Source organism: Pipistrellus kuhlii, unplaced genomic scaffold, assembly GCF_014108245.1.
Source record: "Pipistrellus kuhlii isolate mPipKuh1 unplaced genomic scaffold, mPipKuh1.p scaffold_m20_p_9, whole genome shotgun sequence".
In the NCBI taxonomy this organism is placed as follows: domain Eukaryota; kingdom Metazoa; phylum Chordata; class Mammalia; order Chiroptera; family Vespertilionidae; genus Pipistrellus; species Pipistrellus kuhlii.
Genome location: NW_023425595.1, coordinates 34,159,482 through 34,172,528, shown reverse-complemented (window position 1 = coordinate 34,172,528; position 13,047 = coordinate 34,159,482). Strand labels below are relative to the sequence as shown.

General features: G+C 38.4%; 1 protein-coding gene across 2 annotated transcripts in view; it reads right to left on the bottom strand.

Moving 5' to 3' along the window:
- Positions 1-13,047, bottom strand: part of RNF169 (ring finger protein 169) — a 54,931-nt gene that overhangs the window by 11,403 nt on the left and 30,481 nt on the right. For both annotated transcript variants that reach the window (XM_036428259.2, XM_045578141.1), the window contains exons 3-4: positions 6,746-6,892; positions 3,822-3,940 (exon numbers count right to left, since the gene is read on the bottom strand). In XM_036428259.2, coding sequence (XP_036284152.1) covers positions 3,822-3,940; positions 6,746-6,892 — 266 coding nt within the window. The remainder of the gene's footprint in view (positions 1-3,821; positions 3,941-6,745; positions 6,893-13,047) is intronic.

Genomic DNA, 13,047 nt, shown 5'->3' with positions numbered 1-13,047 from the left:
TTCCTTCCAACATAACCCTCCTATCAGACCTACTAACGCTTACCTCCTTTGTGCTTTTGGGTTCAAGAAAGAAAAGTTTATAAAGTAGATAAGTAAAACTAATGCAGACTTATTTGATTTAAATACGGTTGTAAAAACTTTAAAGGCTTTTACTTATGAATACTCTTTAGGAAAAGAACTTGTAGAGAAAAACTTTCGTTGCTGCTTGACAAAGAGAAAAAATGCAGTTGAAATATCACAAAACTGTTAACAATGTAATTTTATTTTTTAATTCTGGTAAAATGTCCTATATAATAAAAGCCTAATATGCTAAGTGTCCAGTCATTCAGTTGGCCATTCAACCAATCAAAGCATAATATACTAATGTTATGCTAAGGCCACTCAACTGCTCGCTGTGATGGGCACTGACCACCAGGGGGCAGACATTCTGACCAGTAGGTTAGCTTGTTGCTGGGGTGTGGCTGATCAGAACTGAGCAAGACGGGCCGGTCACACCCTGGAGCCCTTCTGCAGTCTCTCCCCAGCTTGCCATCCTCCCGAATCCCTCCCTGGCCCTGATCAATGCACAGGTGGGGTCCTTTGGCCTGGCTTGTGCCCTCTCACAATCCGGAACAAGTGGTCACTATGATGCGCACTGACCACCAGGGGGCAGATGCTCAATGCAGGAGCTGCCCCCTAGTGGTGAGGGTGCTCCCCACTCGGCCAGAAGCCAGGCTCGTGGCTGGAGAGCACAGTAGCAGTGCTAAGGGATGTCCAATTGATGGACAGACTGATGGACATCCCCCAAGGGCTCCTAGACTGCGAGAGGGAGCAGGCCAAGCTGAGCCCCTGCACCCCCTTGCACTATTTCATGCACCAGTCCTCTAATATGTAACATAAAAGTTACCATTTTAACCATTTTAAGTTTACAGTCACATAGTTGTGCAACCACCACCAAGCTAATTCTTTTTCAATATATCCATATGCTACAACTCATTGTCAGCACTAACAACTCTATATTGCAACTGGAACTCAATATTTTCTCAAGGACAAAAGCATGTTGACTAAATAAGAGATGCAATCCATAGTATTACCATCATAGATTTTCCAACCCCTAAGTTTTCCATGACATCAGTAAACTATTTCCTAACAACCAAATCCAACTGTATTAATAACTATACTAATAATTGAACTTAGCCCACAACCTTGGATATTGTTAGAAAATGAATACTGAAATCCAGAAATGTGTAATACTGACACAGAGTGTTTGTAAAAATATATATTTTATTGATTTTTTACAGAGAGGAAGGGAGAGGGATAGAGAGTTAGAAACATCAATGAAAGAGAAACACTGATCAGCTGCCTCCTGCACACACCCCGCCCCCCACTGGGGATGTGCCCGCAACCAAGGTACATGCCCTTGACCAGAATAGAACCTAGGACCCTTCAGTCCGCAGACTGATGCTCTATCCACTGAGCCAAACCAGTTTAGGCTGATCATAAACATTTCTTAACAGTAAATTTTAAGTGAATATATTCCTATAAATTAGACCCATTGTGGCTCAGTGATAAAGCATAAGGATAAGGAGGGTCAAAGGGCAGGAAAAGAAGATATATTACAGATATTTCAGAGGCCCACCCACCATATAGGCCTTGTGTTGCCCTTCAGAGAAGAATTTTCTAAGCTCCTTGATAGGCATTTCTAGGTATTGACATATTAACCTGCAACCAGCTTTACGATAATGAGTTACAAGGGTTGACACTGGAACTGGTGATAAATAATTCATCTGTCTAATAGTCATGCCTATTAATTGGGGCAATTTGGCCTTGGCATCATATTTGGATATTAACAAAAACATTTCCAAGTCATTCTCAATTATGAGATACTGATTAATCAGATTGGCTAAAGCAACATTTATTTGTTTCAGGAAGTGTTTATTGTGACTTGATTGGAAAAATGGCATGACTTTTATCTCTTTTCAGTAGATTCCTCTTATAATCATTAAGATATGCCTGTTATGGCCAAAACTGGTTTGGCTCAGTGGATAGAGCATCAGTCTGCAGACTGAAAGGTCCCAGATTCTATTCTGGTCAAGGGCATGTACCTTGGTTGCGAGCACATCCCCAGTAGGGGGTGTGCAAGAGGCAGCTGATCGATGATTCTCTCTCATTGATGTTTCTAGCTCTCTATCCCTCTCCCTTCCTCTCTGTAAAAAAAAATCAATAAAATATATATATTTTAAAAAACGATATGCCTGCTATGAATGGGGGTGGGGGGGTTCATATATACAATCAGCAACTGACAACTCTCAGTCAAGCAATCTTTAACTTTAGAGGGCATCTACAGTTAACTCATATACACAAAGCATGCGTTTCATCCTCATCATAAATGTAAAGTACAGTGGCTTACATCTTACATCCTACCTCCTGGGTCCTGATTACATCAGTCAAGCCTAAGTGACAACAATACAGTGTCCATTCAACAAATAAATGGGAGAATTAATATTCTAGGAAAGGGCCTTCCTGGAACAAAGAGTTACCGTCACCTAGAGAAGAAAAGGCATTTATGGGAAGGGGAAGGGGAAGTGACTTGTACTCTCAGAAATAACAGGAAATCAGACGACTCTAAAAGGATATATACAAATAGGATTCAGATACGAAAACTACATCTGCGATCACAATAGTACAGATCTCATAATATTCTTAAACTGGTAGCCCTGAGCACAAAACCGTGCACCAGTAGGTTGCTGCCACCCTCTGCCTACTTCTCTGCCCCTCCTGTAGCTCCTCCTGCCCCTCCCCCCCCCCAAACCCCCTCTCATAGCTTGCTGCCCTGCCCCCTCCTGTAGCTCTCCAACCCCCACTTGTTGCTCACTGCCCCACTCTCCTGCTGATTCGTGATCCAGTCATAACAGGGTCAGTCGTTACACCTCAGGGCATAACAGATGATTAGCATATTCCCCTGTTATTATGTAGGATATGGTAGCTTTTGGGGTCATATTTATTAGTGACTAGCAAGAAAAAGCCTTCAAATAAAAAGGGTCCAGGTGTATATCCATAGGGGCAGAAGAGAGATCTACCTCGCACTGTTGCTAGGAAGGACGAGAGAGAGACTAGAAATAAGGATGAGCAAGGCCAGCTTTTAACAACAACAACAAAAAGAGATAGCAAAATAGGTAATGATTATCTTTATCATCTTTATATTAAAACAGATCATGGCATGTAGTAGCTGCTCACAAAATGTCTACTGAATGAATGATTCCTTCCTACCTTCTTCCTCTATTTGTTCTTCCCTTCCTGTTTCCTCTGTCTTTCCTTCCCTTCTTTCCTCCCTCCATCCAAACAGGCATTACTCCCCAATCATCCAATATCCAATTCAATTACTTCCTCCTTTCCTCCCTCGGGCCTGCAAGATCTAAAGGATTGAGAGGTTACTTTGGCAAAGTTTTAACAACTTTTCAGTTTCTCTCTTGAAACCTTTCAAGACACATTTTAGTTCTAGACACTGGAAATAAAATCAGCTCTGGTCTTCCTAAAGAGAAGAGCCCACAGAGAGAAGAGAGGACACTGTCCGCTGAGGAAGGATGGGAAGTTCACCCTCTGCAGCATAGCAGTGAGCACAGTCTCATCCTGAAGATTCCAGAAATGGGCGAGATTCACTTTCTTTAAAAATTCAGGTCAGCCCCTTGTCCCTCAACCGTATTTAAAACCTGTTGCCACCTCTTTCCCCAAGTCCCACCTCCCACAAAGTGGCTACCACAAATATGTTTGCTCCCCCAGTCCCTTCTGTCCCGTACCCCAACGAGAAAGAACCCCGGCCGAATGCAGCATCAGCCTCTTACCCTGCCAGGAAAGCCAGGGAGTAGGAGCTGTTCTTAGAAACAAACGCAGAGCGATGTGTCTGTGCCATCTTGCCTTGGGAAGGCTCTTCATTCTCCAAATCCGAGAGGCGCGCGGGGCACTGGCAGGAGAGAAGGGAGATACAGTGTCTGTTAGGGGTTCCCATCGGTTCTCCCGTAGCTACTGTTTCAAATCTCTCTGTTCTGTCACATCTACCTGAGCTCCAATCTGTGTTTATGTTCTCAATTGCCTCCTGGAGATCCCAATCTGGATATCCCAAATGCAGCTTAAATTTAATATATCCAACATCAAACTATCTATCTTCTTTAACCCACACTACCAACCCAACTTGAAGCCTAGATGTCATCCATGACTCTTTTTTTTCCCTTTCTTTGAAGAAATAATAAATTGTATAGAGGTTTTGAGTACCCCAACATTTCTAAGTATTTTTTATATAAATCCTATTTATATCAGCTCTATTGAGAAGGTATCATTAGCTGTATTTTACAGATGGAAAACTGAGGTTCAGAGTAGTTAATATGCCTGGAAGTGTAGAGTTAATAAGTAGTTGACACTGGTTCATAAATCCAGAACCTCTGTCTCCAAACTACCTCCATGCTGTTGCCACTCAACTCCATTCCACTGCTAAAACGCCTCTCATCGAACGCATACTACTCAACTGTCACTGCCTTCCCTTAGATTCTCGTCATCTTCTGCCTGGACTATTGCAATACTCCACTTACTAGTCTCACTCTCTTCAGTCTTCCTTCCTCCTAATTCCCTTCATACTATCAAGCACAAAGAATCCTGCTTAACGGCTGGTAACCTCAAGAGAAAGTCTGCACACCTCAGCATACTTCAATAGTCTTCAAATCTAGACTCAACTTTCTTTCACAGTTTTTCTCATGCCAATTCCCACACTGGGAACTCCCTGAATTCTAGGACAGCCAAACTACTTCCTTCTCTCCACTTGTACCACTCTGGTCTTTCAAAACCTCTATTCTTTTGGACATGCTGTTCCCTCTGCCTAAAATTCCCCTTCCACATGCTCTGCCTCTGAAATGCTCATTGGCCTTTCAGAGGCATCTGAAATGTCACTTTCTCTGAAACAGCTTCCCAATATCCCTAAAGTCAGCCTTTTCCCCCTTGTTGATATTCATTCATTTATTGATACCTTTGTTTTATTTTGGAATATTTTTTTTGGAGTCTTTCGATTTGCATTTGAAGTTTCTTTTATATATGCCTTTTGCAGACAATATATAGTGAGTATTTATTTGCCTCATGATTCAATATGAAAGCCTTCTTTTTAAAGGGAGCAAATAATCTCACTGAACTCTGGTTTCTTATTTAAGTGTCTGTCTTCTGCTTCAGACAATAAACTCTGTGAGAGCAAGTGACCATCTTTTCTTTCTTTAAGAATCCTAATGCCATTGCAGAGCAGGTAAACAAAACATATGTAATCGTTTAATGATTAACCAGTTATCTATGATCAAATGATTACCAAAATGAGAGTTATGGACAGAGGCATGCAAGACATCATCTTATGGTTCAGAGTACCCTGCCTTCCTGAAATGCTTATTTTTTTAGGCTGACGAATACATACATACTAGACAATAAGCTTTGTTTCCTAATAGTTAGTCTTTGAGAAATAGGATTACAAATTACAGGGATGCTTTTCAAATTTTGTAGGGTACAACTCCTTAAAGAACTGTTATACAAACTGTTCATGGGAAAACTTTTAAACAGTACTAACCATTATACAATTTTACATAATAGTCTCTTTTCAACTCTGAGGAAAAAAAAAAAAAAGCTTTGACATCTATAGACTCGACAGGGAATAAATAATGGCAATTTCTATTTCGGTGTTTCCATATAATCAATTCAGTACCAAATAAAAGAATGTTCAAACCCCAGCTCTATTACTTAGCTATCATGGTCACTGTAGGTTAGTTGTTTATGTTTCTGAGCTTCAGTTCCTCATCTATAAAATAAAATGCTCCATCTACTGTTAAAAGTAGCATATTAATAAGTAGTAAGTGCTCAACAAAGATATATTTTTATCAAATTAAGTACTAATATTTTAAGAAAAAACTTTAGCATTATAATATCACTAGGTTACTTTTAATTATTGAAAAATACATTTACATTATTATAAATAATTATATAGATAGATGGTATCTCCCCCTATCGCTCTATATTCCCACCCAAAACACCTAGAATCATAAGAGAGGAAAATATTTACATTTCTTCTTTCCCTTCAGGTAAAAATAAGCCTATTGCACTACAAATTCCTAAAATGGTATAAAATATGCATAATAAAATCCCAATCCAATAAACTTACTAAAGAAAAAACTCAGTTGTAATTACCTATTTGAGCTAACCAGTGGACCCTGCAAAAGTACTTTAAATATACCACTTATAACCTTTCCAGTAATTTGCTTGGTAAATAAGTAATGAAAAAATTTCAGGCAAGATTTAGCTCAATTAAAAGTCTAATTAGGCTAAATTTAAACTAAGTAATCTAACAACTTATTCCTAATACTGTGCTATTTAGAATAAAGAATAAAGGGAAATTCAAGCTTTAAGGAAATCTAGTAGAAGATATAAGACATATAAAATTCAAAGATGAAATAACACAAGTCAAAATGACAATATTTGTACAAAATTTACCACAAGTAGTCTACTGCACTAGGTTTTTCCTCTCGCCATTCTCTCCCACCATCCCCTTAATCTTTCCATACAAGTCTCATTGTCCCATTCATAAATTACTTTCTCCAGCTCTCATCTGGACGCTAAGTTCTCACTACACTTAAACTGCAGTCAGTGACTATTACAAGTTTCACCAACACAGGCTTTTCAGATCCATGTCACCTGCGATCACTGCTGATTTTGAGGCAGATGTCCATCAAAATAGTGATCTACTCACACGCTCCAGATTTGTTTTCAATGCTAACGGCTCCTCTCTTTTTTTCTGTTCATCCATCTTCCTTTTCCCTGTTTCCGTGTCCTCTGGTAACAGCTTGTGGATTTGATCCTCGGAAGTTTTCTCCTCTTGTAACTTTTCTTCTTTCAGCTAAGAATACAAACCACACCGAGACAGTAGAATTTTAGGCAACTATAAACTTAAAAATATCTCTTCCTCAGTAGTCTCTTAGAACAAACATCACATGGCAGTTGTGAGACTGTTTTCCTTATTGGATACAAAACCCTCTTAATTTTTAATTAAGTTAGTTTTTACTTTGACTCTTGCCAAGCATACACTTCATGGCTTAAGATTTAACTGCTCTGCATTCTTGAGCAATATGAAACCATACAAGCTAATACACAATCAAAAACAATTTAATCATTTGGTAAAAAAGAGGCTGAACATAAAAACCTTCTTATTCCCATAACCAGATATAAGTGTGCTGGATGGACCAGGAGAACAACAGAGAGGTAGGCCACATAGGATCAGAGAAGCTGGGCGAGGCAAAATGGGTCTTTAGGCCTCGTAGTAACAGATTTCAATGTCCTACAATTTATACCATTAACCCTGCAGGTGCAGAGAATAGATCAAGACACATGACCTACGAAGAAATTTAAGGCAGAGGTATAGCTCCTCATTTGAGGGAGCAGGTGTGGCATTATGAAAAAAGATGGGCTTTGGGATAAGATGGGTTCTGATGGTTCTGTCCCTTATTTACCAGCTGACCTCTGGCAAATGAACCATCATGTGCTCACCTGCATAACAGATAATGCTGCCGTGGCCTGTTTTTCTCACTGGTTAGAGCACCAGCACACAGACTGAAGGGCTGTGGGTTCAATTCCAGTCAAGGCCATGCGCCTCGGCTGCAGGCTCAATCCCCAGCAGAAGTTGGAGTTTATTCAGGAGACAACCAATTGATGTATCTCTCTCACATCGATTTTTCTCTCGTGTGTCTCTACCTCTCCCTTCCACTCTCTCTAAAAATCAATGGGGAAATATCCTCTTAAAAAAATAGATAATGTTACTTATGTGGCAGATACAATTTTAAGAAGTATTCGATAAATGAGAATAAAGTACTTAATGTTGTGTCTTGCTGTGTACTTACAGTACATCAAGAGTTTCCTTTCCTAATCTCCTTCTTATTCTATTTTTACTGCCCAGGGTTTTAATAAAACTTAAATGATGATGTATATCAAAGCAATTACAGGGTACTAATATTTTTAATCATACTTGCAAAAAAATATAAAACTAAAGAGTAAATTTTTTCATTGGCTGTTACTTCAGGGTTAAAAAAACAACAACAACAACAATAAAGATTTAGTTTTATCTTTCTAATTTCTCTAGGCCTGATTCCTACAAGTCTGAACTAGTCTTTAACACACGGAGTCTAATTCAAGGTGATAAATATTACAAGAACACCATACACAATGTTGTATCAGGAGGAGATTCAAATGAAATAATGCACTCCCAACTCTTCCAAAGTCAAACAGCACGAGAGGAAGAGAAGCAAATCCAAATCCAGGGAGAAAGCATCATAAGCGATGCTAACTGCCATGTGAGTGATCAATGTTGATGATCTTAAGTGAGACATTCTTGTTCAACAATTTGACCACAGGCCACACATACGGCCATTTTACTTTAAAAGGATAAAGAGGCGGAGTGGTTCTAAAGGGAACCGGTTTTGACATCATCACAATTGTTATCATTCACTGAACTCTATGTGCCAGGTGCTGAGCTAGCTCACTTAAAGCTAAGGTTTAAGATAAGAGTTAGGCAATGCGTTCAAGTTCAGAGTCATAGCCCTAGAGCTGGAATTCAAATGGAGGTTTATCTCAGTGGCTCTCAACCAATGATTTCACCTCTCAGGGCACATCCGGCACTGTCTGGAGACACTTTGGCTACAACTTAGGGGTGGAGTGTGTGTGCTGCTGTCATCTAGTGTCTTGAGGCCAGAGGTTGCTACTAGACATCCTAAGTGCACAGGATGGCCCCAATAATATATACATACACAGAAGTTACAATAAAAAAGAAAACCTAAATATTAAATTCCTTTAATATATTTTAGTGTTAATGTGTTTCGTGCATAATGGTATTTACACACTATGCCCTGTGGCTTTAAATGTGTGTTTTAGAATGTATCCTTATGCATCCTAACAATGTTAACTCTGCTTTCAAAGTTTTTGACAACAGACTTGTGTTGCTGTCAAAACCACCTTTTCATTACAGCGCTGAGTTTCTGCTAACACAGCATCATCTTAGCAAAGCTAAAAATTTACACAGTTGAGCAGAAACCAGTTTGGCTCAGTGGATAGAGCACTGACCTGTGGACCTGAGGGTCCCAGGTTCGATTCTGGTCAAGGGCATGTACTTTGGTTGCGGGCACATCCCCAGTAGGGAGTGTGCAAGAGGCAGCTGATTGATGTTTCTCTCTCATCGATGTTTCTCACTCTCTATCCCTCTCTCTTCCTCTCTGTAAAAAATCAACAAAATATATATTTTTAAAAGTAAAAATTTACAGTTGAAAAACCATATACCCATTTAAATCTTCACATGGATCATGTTGGCGTTTTCTCTATGCTGAGTTCTGTAGAAGTTATTTTTTTTGTCCTTTGGTGAAATTTATTAGGACTGAGAACTTGGTCTCTAGGAAAGATTTTTTATACTCAGGGAAAATGACTGAGAGTGTCAGAAAGCAGCATATAAACTTGAGTAAGAAAAATCAATAGCTGTTGTTTATTAAATTCTTCTACATTCCAGGTATTAAGTTCATAGAGCTCGCTTCATTTCATCTTTAAGGGCTCTCTTTGTATATATCATTATCATTTCATAGACACAAAAAAGTAATACTCAGTATTTCCCAAAGTCACCATGATTGAATATTGAAGAACTTGTATTTTATAGTAACCATTAAGTTTCAGGTACCAGAGAATCTGAACCTCAGCATGACTGGCTAAACAAATAACTCTTTGCTATGGGGCTGGGGGTACTGAGCAGAATCTAATAAGAAGGTTTATGCATGCATACTGGCCCAATCGTTGGCTACAGAGGACAAAATGAGAAATTCTATCAACTATACACTGAGTGGCCAGGTTATTATGTTCTCTGAACGCATAATAATCTGGCCACTCAGTGTATATCCTATATAATAAAAGGCTAATATACAAATTGTCCCCTAGACCACGAGTTCGACCAGCAGGCAGGCTGGCCAACCACCCATGTCTCTTCCCCCTAGACAGGCTGGCCAGACTGCACCCATGCACAAATTCATGCATTTTATATTACATTACACACACACACACACACACACACACACACTCACACACTGAGTGGCCAGATTATGCGCTCAGAAATCATAATAATCTGGCCACTCAGTGTATCTCAAAACTGTCAGTCTGAAATTAGAAAAAGGGAAACTTGTATCTATTAACTCCCACCCCTCAACGACCAAAGTTTGCTCCACACAGTGTTAACCTGTTAACCGGGGAGTTCCCTTTTTAATTAGGCAACATAGAACGGGCGTGCACTCTTTCACTAGGACGTGTTCATACGTCACGCCCGGAGGATGTAATTTCACATTATTATTATTTTTTATTTATACTTAAAATAAATGAAAAGACTATAAAATATATATTTTTCATTTATTTATATATAAAGCAGAAAGGAAAATACAAAATTACAAACAAATAGAAAAGAATACCAACAAAAAATGGAAACATCGAATTAAAAAATTATAAATTTTACAAACAATTATAAAGATTACAAAAAATATATTTTTTTTATTTCGATACACAAAAAATATAAAAAAGTTAACAATTACAGAACAATAAACAAAAGCACACAAATAAAATAGAAATATTGAGTTAAAAAAATTAAAATATAGATGTAAAAATTCAAAACTCAACTTCCGTGTGATATATTTTAAAACAATTGTTGATACATAGTGCTACCTTACAATCCGGACCCCAGTATGTGGATTCTTTCCTAACACCTTTTTTGTAGCAAACTCAGCATTTCCTGGATTTAGTTTTTCCTATATCGCTTTTCATTTGTTCTGGAAAATGCCTTTCAACTAAGCGTGATGGTTTAGATGTAGAGCTGCTTATTGATGTATTTGGGTGGGTTTTCACTATGTTGTTATCTACCAATTTCTCTACACAGTCTATCAGAGAGTGTAATCGATCCAAATGACCTTTATCTTTTTTGTATATAACATATGCATGGAAGCAGCACATATCAATTAATCGTAGAAAAATTTTTTTTATAAAATTTTTTTACCCTATTACGGGCAGCAGTGTAGGCCACCATAACTCCATCTCCCAAATCTACGCTGCCTATATTCTTGTTATAATCCAGGACAACATTCGGTTTTTCTTGCTTTCTTCCTCTCTTTTCAATCATTGTCTTTTCGTCATTATGAATAGAACTGAGAATCAATACGTCTTTTTTATCCTTCCATTTTAAAACCATAAGTTTGTCTTTGAATCTTACTATATGTTCATTTTTCTGTAATTTTTTTGTTTTTATTTCACTGGGGATTCCGACTCTATTTATCCTCATTGTTCCAACAATGTCTGTATTGTTTTGACACAAGAGTTCAGCCAAATGAATTGACCTATAGAAATTATCTAAGTAAATCCTATACCCTTTATTCAGTAAGTCATGTGTTAACTCCAAAACAATTCTTGTTGAATATGTCCACCATTCTCACTAGCGAAATTATACTGATTCCCTTCGTGTCTTAAATTCATGTCGAGACATGTATGAATGACTAATACCTTTGTAGTTCGGAAATATTCATCCTGCCTGTTTCAGGGCGCAACAAATATTTCAAGGATGTATTCATATGTCCTAACCGTACCTGATATTGTTTACGTTTAACGTATTTATACGTCCCGCTCGGTTAACAGGTTTAAGTAACCCTCACATTGGCTTGTACAATGTAAGTGCCCAAGGTGGGTACTACCGCTACTACAAGAGAAAAGCCGTAGAGCTAAAGGCAAGAAGCAAGCAGCTGGCCCCTGAACAAGACCTCAGGCTGTACCAAAGTGAGGCTGCCCACTCTGGGAGTGGAATGATTTTCACTGCTTCCTTTTTTAGATGCTAATCACTAGAGGAAAACTATTGACTTTTGTCCATTAACCTCATACGCAGTCACACTACCAACAAACCATGAAAATTTTCCTGAAAATGGCTTTACTTTGCTCTAACATTTAAAAATAAACTTTAGCAAACCAAAGTATTATACAGTACACAGAAAAGTATACAAATCATAAATGTAAGGCGTGGTAAATTATATTAACTAAGCATATCCACATACCCATCCCCCGATCAAGAAATGGTATATTACCAGTACCTCTTGTGCCTACTCCTCACCCAAAAGTAACCACAATCCCAGCTTCCAACACCAAAAAAAAGAAAAATCATTTTACCTATTTCTGAATTTTACATTAAGTGGAATCACATATGCATTAATTCTGTCTTTCTTCAGTCAACAACACACTGTTTGTAAGATTCATCCATATAAGGTGCATATAGTTTGTTCTTTCTCATTGTTTTATAGTATTCTATTGTTTGCCTACAAAACAATTTATTCTACTGTTAGTGGATATTTGAGTAATTACTAGTTTTTGGCTATTTACACTTAAACTGCTCAGACATTTTTGAATATGTATCCTGATACACACACTGCTCTGAGGGGTATATTCTAGGACAGATACGGTTTACCCATAAGGTATGGGTATGCAGCCAAGGTTGTCCGAACGGGCACAAATGACACTCCTACTCCGCAGAGAGGCAGAATGACAGTTGCTCTCAGCCTATTTGTCTATTTCAGACATTCCAGTAAGTATATACACTGGTACTGCATGATGAATTCAATTCGCATTTCTCTCCTGGAGATGTAGTTTTTCATATGTTTACTGTTTGGAAATCCCCTTTCACACGGTGCCTATTCACATTGCTGCCCTTTTTTCTTTTAGAATCTAGGTCCCTCCCCACCCCCTAGTAACTTATAGGAGCTATTTATACATTTTTTGATATAAGGCAATTTTCAAGGGAAAAAAAGACATAGACATATAGTAGTCCCCCTTATCTGCAGTTTCACTTTCTGCAGTTTCAGTTACCTGCGGGCAATGATGGTCTAAAATGATTAAAAGGAAAATTCCAGAAACAAGCATTTCATAAGTTTTAAATTCTGTGTGGTGCTGGCAAGCGCAATGAAATCTCACACTTCCCTGCTCCGTCCCATCCCAGGACGTGAATCA